We start from the raw sequence: 18,799 nt of genomic DNA, 5'->3' as shown, positions 1-18,799 counted from the left end.
CCAAACGATGGCAAAGGACTTCCCACGCCACTCGTCTGCGTATTACGCATACGCACTGTGGTCTGCAAAACGCATAGGCAGAGTGGTGCACCTTTTTGTACGCCTACACAGGCTAACGCACATTCTGTTTTTATGAGCTGGTGATGATGGAAGTAGGTGCTCTTACGAATTGGAGAACATGTTGGGCTTTTAGCTCTTTGGAGGCTGTGACTTTGCATTTAGTTAACTGCTTTAACTTTACTTTGTGTGGAAAACATGATAAAACGATTGGGCTGTTTAAAAAAAAACGGACATTTTATTTTATTGCCACTGTAATCCATATGCATGTTAGGCAAAATAATTGAAATATAATTTTCATAAATATATATTAATTAAACTGTTATTTTTTAATTTTATATGATTGGAAATAAACACTTTCCAAAATTGTAATGCCAATTAAAAACATTAAATCCGATTTGCACTTGTTTAGCTAAAAGTGAACTAAAACATTATTCACCCCAGAGCGATCAAATAAAATCCAATTATCCGATTATGCGGGTTATCTATGCAAGTGCATCTGTCCATCTGGCCTTCGGTGGAAGAGAAGTCTGGCTGCTGGTGAATGCCAGTGGAAAACAAAGGGCGCTTGACTTTTGACTTTTCGGGGCCGAAAAACTGTAGGCAGGACTTGTACTGCCTTGTTTTGTAATGAGGGGACGTGCTAAAAAGTCACATCAATCAGAGTTGAACTGAATCATGATTCAAAGGGTCACATTTTCTAAGAGTCAACACCAAATTAACGTCATATCCACACTCACTGGCATACTGGGTCAGTGGTGATGCCAGAAACAGGATTCCAAATCCTCTGTCAAATGTCAGCCGTTTCCATTGTGTTGGCAGCCATGCAGCTGAGATTGGCCCAAACCTATTTGACATTTGGCAAATTGCATGCCAAAACGGAAATGCATTTTGAGTAGCGCATTCCAAATTAAATCAAAATGCACACAGAACCCCGACAACAGCTAAGCTCTCTCGATAAATAAGCGAACAGCAGCAGGATAAACATCCCAAATTGTGCTTCCCTTGCAGTTCGCCAACCGCAAATACATTTTCCTCTGCCATTCCGCAGATGAGTGGCTTTTGTGTGTCAGTAGCTCTGTGCCAGTGTGTACTTGGAAAATCAAATCAAAACCCATCCGCAGAAAAAAATCGAATAAATGAAATAGAATAAGAATGGGAAGCAGGATCAACTATTAGCAACAAATCAATACAGTTTTGTTACTTGTCAGTACGAGCGGATTGTAAGGCATCCTTGCATTCGGTCTAGACTCCTCACCGAAATGTGCAACGTTGCGTATACGCAATGTGGGCCATTTTTGGGTGCAAAGTGGGCGGGATTGCAAACAACTGGGAAAATACAATTTGTTTTCTTACTAGCGACTTAGTGCACAGTACAACACACTATGCACTTAAGTCGAGTGAGTCGGGGTAATAGAAAATGCAAAAAGGGAATCGAGTCAAGTGAAAATCAGTTCTCGGTGCCGAGTCGAAAATTTGTCAAGATTATCAGATTTTCTGCGTGCCTCTGGGGCTCCTTTCTTTGGTTTTATAGGCACTCAAATAATGACTATAAAAACACGAAAGACATTTTTAAATGACGAGCGGTCTCATTCAAACTGAGTAAAGTTAAAAGAAATAAATAATAGTAAAGAAATAAGCATTTCCGTTGTTTGCTCATACAAGCAAATCATTTCTCATTGTGTCTTAGAGTTCCCATCGCAGCACGCGCGCATCCTGGTGCAACCATCTTCCTGCCCTCCGCATCCACATCTCCACGAGCTACTGCTTGCGCCACATTAAATGGCAAAATTGTCAAAATGCGGCAACAAATGGTGACTGTGGCACGTCCAGTTTTTGTATTTCTCTTTGTTTGTGTCTTGGCTTTCCCCAACATTTCCTTTATAATCATTTTTGTTGAGGCCGCCCGTTTGCTGGTAGGTGTTGCTCCATCTAACTGGTTGCAAAACGTCGAGGGCGAAGGATTGCATCCATGTGGGTGTGTACTGGCCCGTTGGCGACTGTCGTTCCAGTTTGTTGGCCGCAGCTCCATTGTTGGGTGCAACAGCAGAAAATGTCGTCAACATTATTGTCAGCCACATGTGTGGTCCTTTGTCTTAGACTTTCTCCGTATCTCCTTCTAGTATCTTGTTTTTTCTTTGGCTTGGCAGGATTGCATTTTGTAATTTGTTCGCTACATTAAACGCTTCTATGGCATTTGAGAAATGCAGTGTGTGGATTTCTTTGCAAGTTTCGTTTGTGGACTACCTCTTCTTAAATATTCTTTTACAAAAATAAAAATTAAATATTACGAGTAGAACGTAGCCAGGGAGCATAACAAAAACCCTTTGGGTATGGTTAACCTTTGGAAATAAATTAAAAAAAAAAACGAAAATGATCGAAACTTTCTGCAAGTATTCAAAGAAATTAAGCAGATGCAGCGCAGCCTCCTTGAATTTCCTGACATGTTAGATGACAGTTTTTTCATTTTATTTTTGGAACCAGATGCAGGCCATGCGACATCGCAAGTGTTCGAATGCATCGGGCCATGAACCAACTACGCCAAAATACTGAAATATCCAACTGCAACAGAGGCAGCAGCAACAAATTCGACAGAAAAGTGCGCGAAAGAAAGAGCTACATAAAAAATGCGGACAATGGCAAAATAATACGAAACTCGACTGTAACACACCCTGCAAATTTCAGTTGAATGCGAAAATAGCTTGCATTTTAAGTTCAAAAGAAAATATTTTACTTTGGGATTACTGCTAACTTCTAAGGAATAGGTTAACTTTTTATAAAAGGATATACTAATACTCTTATACTAATTCAAAAGAAGACTTTATCTTATTAAAACTTTAAACCCCATATAAACTTTCAAATGTAATAGCTCTAACTTGCATCACAAATATTTCATTTTCATACATATGTGTGCATGAGAAATGTGTGCATTAAGCTCTAGTTTGTATACCCAACATACCCTTGATCTCTTCGTTATAAAAATAGCAAAAAGTACGAAATGCCAGGGCAACAAAGTTGCAAGTTGAGTTCAGCAAACAGCGCACAGCGGCAGCTCTATATAGTGCACTTTTTTTTTATACTAGACTATATATTCGCAAACACATTTGTATCTGTGTATCTATGTGAATGTGAAAGCTGCTCTCCCCTACCTGTGGCGCCCCGAAGATGGAAACGAGATAGAGGGCAAGCGCCGGAATGGGGATGAGTCCAACTTTTTCAAGTGCCTGGCTGTTGAGTTCTCCATCCTAGTCTTCCGCCCGCCTGCAGCTCTTCATTTTCCCCTTCTCATCGAGGGGCGCTGCTTTCTTTCCCATTTTGGGGCCAAGTTTAAACAACTGCATGGACTAGCTCCTCGCCGGCCAGCCGAAGGATGAACTTTTTGCTTAAAATTCGACAGGCAGAAAGTAATAATAATAATATTGTGCTTAAGCATCGGTCCAGCTCCTGCTGGTGCTCTAAACTGAAAGATGGAAACACTTTCCAGATGCTTGCGACAATGGTCAGCAGTGGATAATTAATGCAATTGCAGTTGGGAACTTTAAGCGGAGCGTTTAGCACAGGCATAACATAAATATAGTTTGAAATACTGTTTAAATGGTACAAGAAATGTACAATAAATGTTTATTGCTAAAATATATAATTTAGATATACTTTATTCTTTCTCAACAATTTTTATTAGCAGCAAAAGAAGTTCCTGAATTCATGTTTGGTAGTATTTAAAAACAGTAAGTGTTTAAACTACCATAACTATGTGATATCAATTCATATTCTTTCATAGCTTGATACTTTAAAATACCATCGTTAGCTATTTTTTAGATTAAACTTTAACTTATTTTAACTCATCATTGCCCACTGTGCAGTGTCCCAAAAGTTGGCTTCTCAAGTAGAGATTACTTTTCCCCATTGCCCAAAACAACTGCAGCGCATAAAATATTCAAGCTGGCAGATGTGTGTGTGTGTGTGTGTGTGTGCAGCTTTCAGTCATCTGCATCTTTATGCACTTTTATTTGCATAAGCCGGAGCAAAAGTTGAAGGAAAATCGGTGCGTGGCCCAACCTGCAGCTCCACAGCTCCCACCCCCTTAATCATTCCACATGCTGCATGCGCTCGAGTGTAAAGTAAACATACAATAAATTATAACCGCCCGCCCACACAGAGGGCCACGCCCACAAGACACATGGCACACGGAAAAGTGCACTTGGAATGCCAGTGGAAATTAATGAGACGTAATGGAAAAGGTGCGCTTCGCAAAATGCTTCAATTTATGCAGTTTAGCTGCAGCAGCATCATTCGATTCAGCGAACCGCAAAATTTTCATTGCGAAAATTTTACATTTGACTTTTCCCAAGTGGTGGGCGTGGAATTGCCTATCTCACTAAGTTTCAACGCAGCAGTAACTCTAAATTAGGCAGCAAATAAATCTTACCATCGCCATTCTTCCCAGTTTATTTTATTTTTGGGCTTAAAATCGAACTAATGAGCCAGCGGTTGAATTGCCAAATGAGCACGTAATTCCACTGAATAATTTATAATTGAAAGACTCAATTATTAAAAGCTTTGCATGCGTGTAAATCACATTATTTATGTTTTCAACTTTAAGCTGTTTAACTTGATTCAGTTAAAATGCAATTGATTCATATAAAATGCATTTGCTGCAACGGAGACTTGCAGTAATGTGTATAATTGAACCATAATTGAAAATCATATGTGAGCGGTGAGCTTTTGATGAAAGTAAAGAAAACATTCAAAATGTTTAATTAATATAACGTATGAAAGGCACTTTAATTAAGCTTAAAAAGGTCATTATATCATTGCGCCTTCTGCTTCCAAGCACATGAATACTATTGAATTTATTACTATAAAAAAGATAAAGAAGAAATCTTATACACTGACAGAAATAGTAGGCTAAAATACCATAGTGGAAAAGTTTGGTTCATTGGGGCTAGAAACTTTTTGGCAATAAATACATATGAACAATAAGTTTGCCAAATTCCTTTTCAATATGAGATACACCAACTAAAAAACTAATCAACGTCAGCCAAATCATTATAATTAGCATTATCATCGGCAGCATCAACTTGAAATGCAATTAGCAGCGACATGGCGAAACTTTGCAGCTTTAATTTAGCTCCATTCCCGCCCCCCGAACACCCAACTGCCTAATTAGGAACTTTTCCGTAGTGGCAAAAGAAGGAAGCAGCCAGCACATAACATTCTGTGTTTTATAATGGTTGAAACAGCCAGCCTTTCAGGACTCATCAGCTGCCACTTGTGTTGGTCCCATCGTCATAACAGGAAGCCGCCCGTCAGCAGCGGCAATACATCCACATCGACGGGTGGAGCATCCAAGCAAGCATTTACATCCATGTATGCACCGCCCACCTTCATCTTTAATGTTCCGGACTCATTCTGTCCGGACTCCGGAGTGCGGAAACTGCAGCGTCGATTATGTCATTCGACAGGCGACCCGGAGCCACTGTGCCCCGCCGTATTTGTTATATCGCCATAATGCATGTCTTATCTGCCGCATCGGCAACATCGCCGGCAACACCAAGAGGAGCACCATGTGGCACATGCGATGGTGATTAAATCACACGGCGCAGCAACGGGGAGGTGTTTAAATATTTGCATTGTTTACCACTCCATTAGCTGAAGATGCGTGTATGGTGAAGCTGCATATAATTAAGTAGTTATATATATTTGTTTAAGTGTATGTTGGTAGAAAACATTTGCCTTTCTTTCTCTCTATTAAATTAAGAATTAAATTTTTAGCATACTTTTATTTTATTTACTTAAGTTTAAGCAATTAAGGAGAAGGACTGGTTTATTACCCGCAGTCACAAACGCAAATATTTGCTTACGTTAAATTGCACAGCTGCACACGATAAAAAGATTTAAGTTTTAACAACTTTTGTTAATTAGGTATATTTAGCCAGGATATCGTTGTTATATACCATGAAAATGGTGAGTGCTGCAAATATTTAAACTTAACTACTTCTGTGTGAGTGTTGAAGGCGGAAATGAGTGCCATTTCATTTATTCAGTTGTCAACTGGAGCAGCAGCGTTGACGCCACTCGATGGAAGGCCATTTGGAGTGTAATTTCAGCGCTGTCGATGGCATGGATCGTAAATTCTTGCACGATGAGTAGTTGCGTATACGCAATGCCATTAAATTAGCGCCAACATTGTTATTATGGCCATAAACAAATACCAATTAAATTTGAATAAAAATGCAATGCACATAAATCCGGGGAGTGGTGTGGAAATGAGGCGGCCAAAACGGAGATGCATGGGCTGCCAAATGAGGCGCAACCACTTATGGCTTTCGCCAGGATACGCCAGGACTCGACCGGATTCGGCACCACTTGGCACCCGACGACACGCATCCTGTCACGCATTATAAGTTTATTATGTGCCCTTTGGCCTCGCTGCACTCGATTCTCGATCCTGACTACATTGTGGATACGGATGCGGCACGGAATCCGGTTGGGGTCTATCCTGCGACTTCGACTGCATAATTTGCCATTCGCTTTTACGCTGAAATAAATGTGCATAATTTGTCGACATAAATCCCAGGCGTCTGCTGGCCGGGGTTGGGGCTTCATTCCGGCGTGGTGGGGCACGACTCGATTCCAATGGGATCGATGGGCGTTGGTTTTGTGGTTTGGCTGCAGTTAATTTCCTGCCTAATTGAGCGAATTGCCAAACAAATTTGTGCTGAAGTTGCATTTACAAAACTTTGCTACACTTTTCTTCGGCGGAAAGGGACTAAAAGTTGCTACGTTTCAATTTAAAACTTTTAATAGTATCTGTATCAAATCATTACAAAATACCTTAGTTATTTATGGCTACTTTTATTAAACTACAAATACTAATAATTATAAAATGGAAAATGAATAGCTGAATAGAATGAATAGCTTCGAATAACATCTTGAATGTGTAAGACAAGTGCTTGAAAGTCTTGAGACTTTTCTGGTTTAAACTGTTCAAGAATCCTAAGACATATCGATCTGAAGCAAAACCACTCTTAGCTGTTTGAAATTTGCAGCAAGCCATATCTTTAATTTACATTTAGCGTTTTCTTTGCCCTTGCGTGGCTCGGACTTGGCTAGGTGGCATTTGAAAGCTGACTTGACTTTCAAATTGGTCCTGCCGGGGAAACACAACCGATGGCCGCCCACCAGGAGGTCCTGTCAGTGGCAGGAGTGACCTTCTAATGCCAACCCGAAACCATATCAACCAACTAAACCAGAAATGCAACAGTTCAAACAAGAGCGGGCAAAAAGGTAGTTACTCAAAACGAAAACTTTCTGTGCTGCCTAATGCAAGGGTAAACACGCATGCCACGCCCCCTACAATCTAGGGATCTAGGGGCGCAGTTGATGCAGGACTCCATTTTTTTTGGGGGGGGAAGCATAACATTTCGTAATTGAGGCGCAAGTTTCTGATGGCATGATACGAGTATGGGTATGGGTATGAGTACGAATACGTATACGTATACGAATAGCAGTAAGTTCATATGCAGCCTCGTCTTGCCACAACGCTTTGCATGACTGCTACACAATGCCACACATGTGAAGATTAGAAAGTGGGTGGGCGGATCGGTGGGTGATGGGCGGGCGAGGAGACGCCAACGCGTCCTTGAGCGCACTTTTCTGCCACTTGCCTTCTATTTGTAATTTTAACGAGCTTGCTTTTGGCTTTGCTTTTGTTTTTTACCCGCTGAGCTGAGCTGCTGATGTTGCTGCTATTGCTGCTGTTTTGCTTACTGTGTTTGTGCAGCTCGACGAGTGGCGAGCACTTGTGCAATATTTGCAGCAGGCGCTCAAAGGACTTTCCTCGCCTTGTTTTTGCCAGCCAGCCAGCCAGCTAGCCAGATCTTCCCCCTTTTTGGCGCGTGTCTCAAAAGAAAACGAATTTCCTTTAGCATTTCCTGGCTGTCTCGCTGTGCATTTGAAGAAGATTTGATATGGAACAGAAACGCACACACTCACCCACAAAGCCAGCAACTGGAAAACTCTTTTTTCTTACCGCCCTCGGCAATTTCCGGCGGAAGCGCGAAAAACTTTTTCAGGTATTTAAGTGGCCTCCACTGGGCCCGGCAAGTTGGCAAAATTCCCTAGGCCAACTACTTACTTTGGCCCATTCACCGCATTCAAGATCTTGGCGTCTGCCGCTCCTCCTTGCGCCATTCCTCAATGTGCACACTTCCGTTTCCGGCCTTGGGCGTCGAGTTGCCAGAGAGCAGGAAAGGGGACAGCAACAGCAGCAAAACAAGCAGCTTACTACTCGTAAGTATTTCTAATCGTAATAGACGTCCAAGTACAGTTCATTAAAAATTTAATAAAACTGCAAACTTTTCAAATAACGCCGAATGTTAGGCAACAAAAGCTGACATCTCCAGAGCCCTAAACTATAAAACTATTTGTAACAATTAAAACTTTAAAAGCAAAATTAAACGAATTTGTTTTTCATCTAAATAGTTATAACTGAATAAATAAATTTTAGGCTATAACAATAATAATATATTTTGTTTCAATTTATTTCATTACCCAACTTCGGCTTACTACTAAGTGTATACAAGGATATGTACAACCAAAATGTCCTTAAGTAATGATTTGCATATGTCTTTCGACTGTCGGGACATGGCATGAAATACGATTTCGTATTTACTTTTACAGCAAATTGCTTTTAGTGGCTGCGACTTGGACGCGCCTAACAAATTATGTAAGCGTTCTCGATGTCCTCGCTGTGTGTGCGAACTGTGTGGTTGTGGCGTCTGATTTATGTACGCTCAAGAAACACTCGAGACTAACGCCGAAATAAGCCGAAACCCAAATCAACCACTAGTCACCTTCTCACTCATAAGCCAATTTTAATTAATGCAAAACATTTTAGGTGAAATGGAAATGCGAGAAAATGCAATAAACGGCCAGAATTCGAAGCAGCAGAAACTGTGTCAGGGAAAATGCGGAATTTGCCATTTGCCGGGTGAAAAGAATGCAAAGGTATTTCACTTTCTCCTATGCAAAAGTCGAACGGAGAAGGATCTAAAATGAATGCAATGAGCTGACGCCAAAAAAAATAAATCGTCCTCTAAACTCATCAGATAACTTTTCAACATGAAAATTTCGAATTTCAGATGCAAATTGCATTGCGGAAGCTAAGCAGCAACGTAAATAGTTTGCACTGTATAAATATAAAGAAGTTAAAGATAATAATAAATTTGCACATTTAGAATTAAGATTAAGAAATGGGAAAGTTATCATTCCCACGTTTATGATATAACCCCAAAAAAGAGCATTTGTTAACTGATTACGCGTCCAAAACACCATCGATTTTAAGAAAAGACCTCGTTTATTTGGTGGCTCCACAATGAAAATGGAAAAAAGAGAACGCAAATCGATTTTTTCCAGCCGGGGCGGTCATTAAAGGTGTGTTCTATTCTGCTAAGGACAGGTGAGCGTGACCTGGCAAATTACTTAATTAACGCACTTCTCTGACAAAGGCAAACTGGTGAGTATTTCGAATTTCGGGGACCTCGACCTTGTTGCTCACAGACGGAACTGTGTGTAAATGCCACTGAGTTTGGCATTTTCACTGAAAACTTGACCTCTTGACCTCGCCGAAAGCGACGAGCAGCCTTAAAATTATGGTTAAAAATCAATGGATTTCCAGATACTTCAATCACAGCCCAATTCCAATCATGTGACCCATTGACAGGCCTCCATTAGTGAAATCAAATATGCAGACTGTGCCAATTAGATGAATTTTCTATGCATAAAAAGTGTCAACATGTCCTGTTGACAAGCACACACATATAACAATACTATTACTATGGAACGCTCTTTGCGCCGACATGTGAAATACAAAAAACAAGTTTTTTCTCCACAATCGTGATCTACTTTTCATGTACCGTGCAACGAGCTCTTTGGCTTATTATTTATTGGCTTTTTGATAAGCCAAATTGCCAAGTGAGCGTCTTTTGTTACGACTTTATAATGTCCGCTCTGTTCGTTGAGGCACTCACATAAATCTTTCGTCGCAAGTCGTTTTGTTGACTTGTTTTTCACTTTGATTTGTTTGTGACTCCTTCGAGTGCCATAAAACAATTACCAGGAACTGTTTAAAATTGCATTTGCTATTGACTGTGGGCAAGCTGAAAAAGGCAAACAGGACACACAATCAGAAATCAGAGAAATGGCTTCCCCGACCTGATTGTCTGTTTGAAACACTCTGTTTGCCCAGCCCGGGGAGAATTCTCGCATGTCTGTCAACATAATCCACAAATTTACTTTGCCATTCAATATTGTCGCTTGCTAAACATTTTCGGTGGAGTATAGATGTTCCAACCCACATTACGCATACGACTAGTGGACAAGGTGGCTAAACTCTACTGTAATGAATTTCGACAACTTGCCAGCTATTATTTGCCAAAGGGAAATAACTAATTACGAGTGATTCACTACTGTTTCTACGGAGCATACGTATGAATCTATCGAATACAATATTATTTACTCAATTTTAAAGGGTTTTAATTCTATAGTCTATTAAATGGTGAAACAAACAATGGGTTTACCAAAAAGTGTTGGATTAACACATTGTCCTTTTAACTTTCACTAAACTTTCTATATAAAAATATTGAATGGGTCTACTGAAAACATGTATAAAAAATCAGCTGTACTCACTTCACGAAGGTATTATTTTCAAAAATTATGCCACTTGCTGGAGCCATTCGTCGATTTCATTGCTGAATATTGGTGTTTATTATTGCAGCTACAGGTTATTTGAATTAGTGATTGCTTTGCAGTTAAACATATGCTTTCCAATGATTATGGTTTAACAATTGCACTTTACACACACACAAAAACATTAGCTTATAGCTCTCTTTAAGCTAGATTTGAAAATATTTAACTTCGTTATTGAACTATACACATATATTTATATATATATTTAATTCATTTAATTTGTTGTAACACATGTATTGAAATAACTGATGGTTTATACTATAGACAGCAATCGAATGAGATCTGAAAATAGAACAAAAACAAGTAAATTAGTTATGGAATGGATATGAATACAAAAGACTCTTTTTTATATTTCAGTCACATTCTTGCCCACCCAACTAAAACCCTTTATCTAATTTCCCAAAAAGCCATTCCGTGACCTTGCCAAAAGCATTAATAACAATTCCCTTCGTATAATTTGTTGTAAATGCATGCGTAAGCGGCGCTAACCCAAAAGCAACGCCCACCGAACAATTTGATTGCACAATGGCTAGACACCAGCTACAACAACATTTGGACAGGATATGCTTACGTGGTCAGTGAGTATGTGTGTGTGTGTGAATTGGTATAAAAGCACATAAAGGATAATAAAGGGTTTAGCTACGCATACAAATGACAAAGAATATATATCGGGTCACATGTGTTTGTCTGTACCTTTTCATAAAAATGTTTCGTGTTTCACAGTGGTTGAGAATCGAAAATATATATCTAAGTCGAGTGCAAAATCTATTTTTTCTATCAGGACACTATAGGCTATATTGGGAAAGAATTGTTTGTCAGACACACTATGTATATAACCTTTTTTTACAAAACTTAACATAAAAATCAATACAAAAACATTTTTTAAAGAACAACAAAGCTAGAAACTTCAACTTGTTGCTGTTAATTGCTTCTTCAAACATATAACATGAATACATTTTCATTCGACTTATTTCTGCATATATGTAGATCTCACAATTTCGACCTCTTTTCACAAAGTCTCAATCATTTGGTTAATTCTTTGTATTTTATCTACCAAATGGAACCATCTGTGGCAAAGGCTGCCAGAAAACGAGATTGGTATCCCATTTGTTCCATTTACTGCACGTTTCATTCATGTTCACAAAATATCGAAATTCACTTCAGCTTATGACATATGGGTACAAATATTTACATATATATAAGAATGCTAGCTGTAAAGCATGTTCCTTCCAAGGATTTAAAATTCGCGTAAAAATCCTTGAGCCGAAGAAAGCACCCGAACTGCATGTTTACGGTAGCCATAAAGTCCGATAATATAAAAATAAATTCAAAGCTGACAATATCAGCGCAATAACGACTGCCTCCATTTACGAGTTGCCTCTGCTGTAAATACGCTGCTTACGACCATACAAAGGAATAAAAATAAAAGAAAATCATTTAAGGTAGAATTACACTTTTCCGACTTGAGGGGCTTATGGTTTTACGAAATATAAAAAGGGAACCAGCCAGGCTGCTCTCTACTTTCCATGAATGGAAATGGAATTTCATTTAATATTTTTATACCAAAATATATTTATAGCGGCCGGCAAAAATATCGTGTAAATATTTATGCGCCTAAAAAATCGTTCAAACTGCAATTGTTGAATAAATAATTCGTAAACCGTTCAGACACTCGTCAAAATTTAAAGGCACATTTAATTATTCATTGGGAATATTTAAAAATTGTGGCTCCGCGGATTAATTAATTTCCTGGCAGTAAACGAATAAATTATAGCCTCAGGCTGTTTTTTCCTTATTTTTTCCAGAAACCTGTGGCCCAAAAACCAACAATAATAAAAAAAAATACCAGAGCCTCACCCACGCAAACCGAAAATGTAGGTCAGCAATGTGAATTGAAAATCAGAATAAAAACAAAAACAAATACCACATACTCAACACACACATGCGGGGATAGCAGAGGGTGTGGGGTGTTGTGTGTGTGTTCTTCGAGCTTTGTCGCAGTGTAAAATCAATTTTCATGAAATGTGCCACGCGTCGTATGAGTAATCAGCGGGTACAAGCCAAGCAAACAAAGCCAGGGCACAAACAAAAAGCAAACCGTATGCGTAATTCGTATATTGACGGCGGCAACATATTGCGGTATAAATCAATTTAGCGCTAATTTCAATAAACCAAACAGCCACGTAAAATGCCAATTGATATAACTCGATAAGTAGAAAATATGGTGGAGTAACTCATGCTAACTAGTCTAGCATTTTAAAACCCGTGACTATTTTTAGAAGACCTTGCTAGCAGTGTAGCCCAGTAAATCAGGTAGTTTCTATTCTTTATGGTTTATTGATAGTAAACCCCATTTAACAAAATCAATATAGTCGCAAAGAACACATGTTAAAAAAGTACTTAAATAATATATTACAAAACATAAACGGTTTCACTGGCAATTAACTAAAACTTAAAATGAAATATTAGTAGGTGTTTACACAGGTTTTCGGCATAATTAAAATATACCACTTATTAACTATTTCCGCCCAGAAGTAGGCAACACAAAATTTTTACCTTTTCTATGAGTTTAGTTGAACAATAATTTCTGGTTCGCTTTTGTGGTTTCAATATGTTGGCATTTATCTATATAATTGAAGCATTTTTGGTTGGAGATTGAGTTTCATTGCATGGTAGTTTGTGCCTTTCGTTTTCATATCATCAATACAATGATGATGAAGTAGCAGCAACACATGAGAATCTTAAAGTTGGGCAATTTGTAGCCTTTGTGCTTTTGTTTGTTTAGCCTGGCCTGCAGCTGCAGTTGAAGTTGGAAGTGCTCGTAATCAGATTTGGATGTGCGGATGACTATGTTCTCTCCACCTTCATGGCCACCGTCGCTGTGTTCACCGAATTTAATGTCTTTGCAGGTTTTTATGCACATTTTCTACGATTTGACCTTTATTCTGCGACTCGGATTATTCAGCGAGGGAATTTATTTGATTACACTTTCACAGTTTCACAATGGCTTCTCCCTGTGTGCTCATTTCCCATTGCAGTTTATACGCGCAGTTTGTTATCAAAGTCGGGGGTTTTCATGGCTGCCAAACTTTTCCTGTAGCCATTTCGATAAAATATATGAAAAACCAAAGAAGAACTTCAGTTAAAGTTAGTTGATCAAACATTTGCTTGCAAATAAGCCAAGAGGTTAATAAACATAAAATGGAAGCACCAACTTAAACTGAAAGGAAATACAAGGATTGCTCGTTGAGGAAAAACATCAACTAGAATAACACTGACCATGATTAGCAAGGAAGAGGTCTTCGTAAGGACACAGAAAGTTTGTGACTTTTGGAATAATAAAATCAAAATCATTCCTTTATATTAGCTTAGTATAGAGTTGAATAGTTATTGTAATGATTATTTATTCAAGTTTTAGACGCTGTTAAAATATAGCCCCCTGGTTTAAACAAGCTTTGAATAACCTCTGATAAACCGATAAAATATTTGTATATATTTCTGCACTGGTATCAGATGTATAGAGAAAAAATGGGCTACTCATACTTTTTGAAATTACGATAAGTATCTGTAAGATAAAATTGTTTCTGTGAAATGTATGCTTGTACTTTTCTTGGCCATGAAACTCTTCGTTTCCCCAGCAGTTAACTTAATCGCGCACCAGTTTCAATCTACGGAACCGTATGGCGGCATATAAAATATTAGCCAATGGGTGAGGATGCTCCAGGGAGTCCTTTGAGCTGAGCGAAGGAGACAAACGTGTTTAATTCAATCTCACTGGGAAATATCACACATACGCCACGTGCGCCCGAGCGACAGGCCCACCTGGGCATAAGCTGGGGTATAATTTTGCACAAGTTTGCAACTTTCACTTTTCACTTCATTTGACGCGAACTTTTGGCGCTGATATTGTGGCTGCTGTCAGTGCCAATTGTCGCCGTTTTTGCGTTCTCTGTGGCCGAATGGCAAACGCTTTGCTCGCTGCCGTTTTGTATACTAAAGGACATGGGTTTGCCACTGGATGGCAAGCAGCTGCGTCCTCAGGTCCTGTGGGAATACAACTCTCTCTCTTCGCTCTCCGGTTTTCTGGCTTTTCTGGCTCTCCAGATTCGACGGAATGTGTATATGCGCGCGCAGGAGCATCCGGAGAGTTGCCAACTTGGCCAGTTCTGTTCCTGGCTTCTTGTTTATAACAACAACAGTTGGGGAGTGTATATAGAAGGCCCTAAGACGTCGATTGTTGGCCATGTTTTCTAGCTGGTATGGCTGGTATGCTGTTGCTATTGCCCGCTGCACTTAACTTGAACTTTTAGAGCTGTCTTGTCGAAAAGTTGGCAGCGGACTACTTCAAGGCTTTTTAAAAGATTTCACTTCACGCTGAGACATTCAGGCGTTGGCCTGGCCAAAAGCCCACCGACCCACACTCGTGCATATGTGGCAGCTTCGTAGCTTCTTAGCCACATCCATGCGCTGCTCACACGCACACCAAACGACTTTGAAACAAATTCACGTTGGCCTTTGGCTTTGGCATTGGCCACTCTCATTAAAGCCAGAAGTTATTGTCTTATTTGGCATACAGAGCGGAATATATGTGCGACCATAAGATATACAGCCCATCAAGATGACTAATTTGATCCTTTCAGCTTAGTGTCTGTCAATGAGTCTATAATGGAGGCCAAATGACTGTTCACAATGTGGGTTAGCGCCAAAAGCAGCCTTGATAAATACGAGTTCATCTCAAGTCAGTAAACAACTCTAGCTAAAAACTATAAATAAGTATATCAATTATGTGTGTATTTTTCGAAAATAGTCCTAAAAATTGCATTATCAAACTACTTCATATTTTGCTTAATAGTAAATTCTTTAAACCTGGCTTTCTCTTTAAAATTGCTTCCCACATACATTTCAATTGAAATCTTTTCACGGTTTACTGTGGGAATTTCTGTTTTCGTCCTTGAATTCTCGAAAATTGCTTTTCGTCTGAGCAGAATATCCATCGATATACCCAAACAGAGTGCGGTTTGGTTTTATTCGGATTTGTCCATAGCAATACATATAGCTGCTTTGCATATCAGCTCAACACTTAGCACTTCCAGAGACCTCCATACCCCTCCCATCCGTACGGGGTGCTATACGGAATAAATTCGAGGCTGGCTTGGATATTCAACGAATTATCATCTCGCAGTGCACGCTTCGGCTCCGTACGTGCCGTCGCCTGGATAACCAAGACTCGGGCGCTTTCGCCTGTCCTTGTGCCATGGATGTCCTGCTCATCCTGCCCGGTTCCCACGCGATGCCCAGTCCAGGCCAACACCCACTTCCTATGGATGGCTGTGGCCACGGTCAAGCTGCTTATCTCACACAAAACACTGGTTGCTCTGGCGAAAGAAACCGACGCGACTTGCCAAACAGGAACTGGAGCAAAAAATCGCAAAAGTGAAATGTCCAAATCGTTTCTATTCAAAGCGGCGAACGAAAAATAGATTCGCAAAAATTATACACAAGTTTATAGTGTGCCAAAAATCAGGCGGCTTTTTTTCTCCAATTCAATTGTTTGATTCGTCTTTGCTTCAACAAGTTTCGTGTTGAAGAACGAGCATTTGGTTGAGTAAAAGCCTCTAGGTGGAGATCGTAAAACAATTCAGGAAAAGGAATTCGCATAACCCTCGGGCACGAATAAAAACCGAGCTGGCAAGGATATGAGAAGGATTACGACCAAGGCAGTTAAAAGGCAGTTTTATATTCATTACAAGTCAAGCTGCAGGGCCAAAACAACAGGAACAACAAGCCGGTGGGAGAAACCACCAACAAATGGCAACAGCAACATCAACAATTTACGACTCCAAACCGAGTTGTAGCACTTTTTTTTATAGTTACCATAGCTCAGCTCACACAAAAGCTAGTTTTTATTCCTGCGCACCCACACTCTTAAAATAAACGGTAGTAAAGAAGTAGAACAAATGTTAGGGGATTTTCTAACTTTTAACCAATATTGACGTACCAACATTTTGTGAATGAAAACAATCAAAATCATTAATAATTGAAAATAATAAATTATTTTCTAACATATAATGTATTTATAGTATTCACATTGGCAAACATAATATTTTAAAAGTTATTTATAATTTGATAAATATTTCAAGTGAAAGTAGTGTTAATAATTAAAAACTAAATTCAAATTCCAAGCCTGCTTTTTGAATAAACTTCTTTTAACATTAACAGATAACGAAATTAAAGCTTTGAAAGCGAAAACTTGTTAGGAAAGTTAGTCGCCTAAACCCTTCTGCCACCCAAGTTACTTGAAATTAAAGTATAAAGTTATGAAAGTTGTAAGTCAAACGCAAGGTTCATAAAACGCTTTAAAGGCATTTGATGAGGAAAATCTAACAGCAGAACTATTGAAGGACGAGTTCGCGCAACATCACTCGAGCGCACATATCCAGTATATAAAATATATATATATATATATTTATATATACCTATACATGCTGTAGACACACCTAAGGTGAAGCCCCAAGTTGGCTTAGACAACGGCGAAAATATTGCAGTGGCGAAGCACTGCTGAAATGCTGAAAAAGTGAAAGTAATGGCCAGGCCAAAACTTTTTCTTTCGCTTAACTAACCTGGCTGAAACTCTACTCCGCTCGGCTCATTCTGAAGGACTTTCGCAGTCCGCATTTGTTCGTTTCGGCCCCGTGCCTCTTGCAATTGCTTATTTGTTTTGCGCTAAAAATTAAGCGCCACCGAAAAGTTTGCTGGTTTGCTAAATTACTTTACACGCCACTTGAACACGCAGGCAACGAACAATCTATTCAACGAACATGGGCCAAACAAAAATTTAATTAAATTAAGAATAACAGATAATGCCGAACAAAAGGTGAAATAAATTAAGTTGGCCAAAATATAAACTCTTAGCTCAAGGGAATATATTGTTTTTTTTTAATTGCACGGTTTTTTGTTTTAATAACAAAATCAATTCATATTAAATGCAAAATACTATTGACACCACTATTCAGACCATTCAAGGTCCTGTACTTTTTCACAATATTCCCTCACTGACATCACATGATGTTGGCCGCCCATCAATTATAATAACGATTGGCTTTCAATGGGAATAAGTGATTGTTATCAGATACCGAGCACAGCAATTACTCTGCACACAAACTACAATCCATAGCGTTCGTTTCTCAACTGATAAGTGGCTAACTTGTCTAAGGAATAGCTCAAATAAAACAGGATACAGAAAGTGAATTGGATAAAATGGTTAAAGCCAGTTGGCCGCCGTATATCGGGCCATTTCTGCCTGTTTGCCATTAAAGTGCCACGCATAAACGAAGCTGCCTGATAAGAGATACATTTTTTTTACATACTTTCGTTTAAAGTTTCAGGAGACGACAGCCACAACAACAGGACGAAGGATTTAGCTTTTTGCACTTGACACGCACGTTGACATTTAGTTAATTCAATTTAATGTGGTTTGATTAAATATAGCTGGTTAATATATTAGTCGGCGAACAACACACGGATCTATTCAAGCTCTTTTTATAATGGAAAATAATTTATGTGTATTTATATATCTATTCGTTTTATCTTTGGGTATTTCATTTAGCTACTGTTGCTGTTTGTTGCTTTGGGGAAATTCTTCTGTATATTATTGGTTCGCTTAAAGGTGCTGTGAGTGTGTTAACGAAATGAGGAAAGATTGTCTACTGAGCGTGCGAAACGGTTCCGAGTCCTGTCGAGCCCAAGGAGAGTCGCCTTCGCCGTACCACGGCGCGTATGTGTGATATGCGTTTCGTTTTGTTTTAGCAAAGTGCGCGCGCAAAATGCCAAACAGCTGTGCCGTCTCAGCTGCTGTTAAAAGGCTGACAGAGAGCAATGGAGAGTGTGCCGAGAAATGGGCGAGAGAAAGTCGTCTCTCGGGCGCACGCTCACCGCAGGACGAAGGGGTGCGGGGTGGCGGCCCTAGCTGTGTGCTAAAGTGAAAGTAGCCTTG

The 18,799-nt window shown here is 39.4% G+C and overlaps 1 protein-coding gene across 3 annotated transcripts in view; it reads right to left on the bottom strand.

Annotated features, from left to right (window-relative positions):
* Positions 1-18,522, bottom strand: part of LOC27209149 — a 51,126-nt gene extending 32,604 nt beyond the window's left edge. The window contains exons 1-3 of one of the 3 annotated variants that reach the window (XM_016184643.3): positions 18,174-18,522; positions 13,363-13,900; positions 10,747-11,088 (exon numbers count right to left, since the gene is read on the bottom strand). In XM_016184643.3, coding sequence (XP_016024893.1) covers positions 13,499-13,729 — 231 coding nt within the window. In that variant the 5' untranslated portion in view covers positions 13,730-13,900; positions 18,174-18,522 and the 3' untranslated portion in view covers positions 10,747-11,088; positions 13,363-13,498. Of the gene's footprint in view, positions 1-10,746; positions 11,089-13,362; positions 13,913-14,411; positions 14,428-18,173 lie in introns of those variants that run through there. The other 2 variants (XM_039291013.1, XM_039291014.1) reach the window with 2 other exon arrangements.
* Positions 18,523-18,799: the final 277 nt, after the last annotated feature.

This window comes from Drosophila simulans, chromosome 2L (genome assembly GCF_016746395.2).
Source record: "Drosophila simulans strain w501 chromosome 2L, Prin_Dsim_3.1, whole genome shotgun sequence".
NCBI lineage: Eukaryota > Metazoa > Arthropoda > Insecta > Diptera > Drosophilidae > Drosophila > Drosophila simulans.
This window is presented reverse-complemented; position numbering and strand designations above follow the sequence as displayed.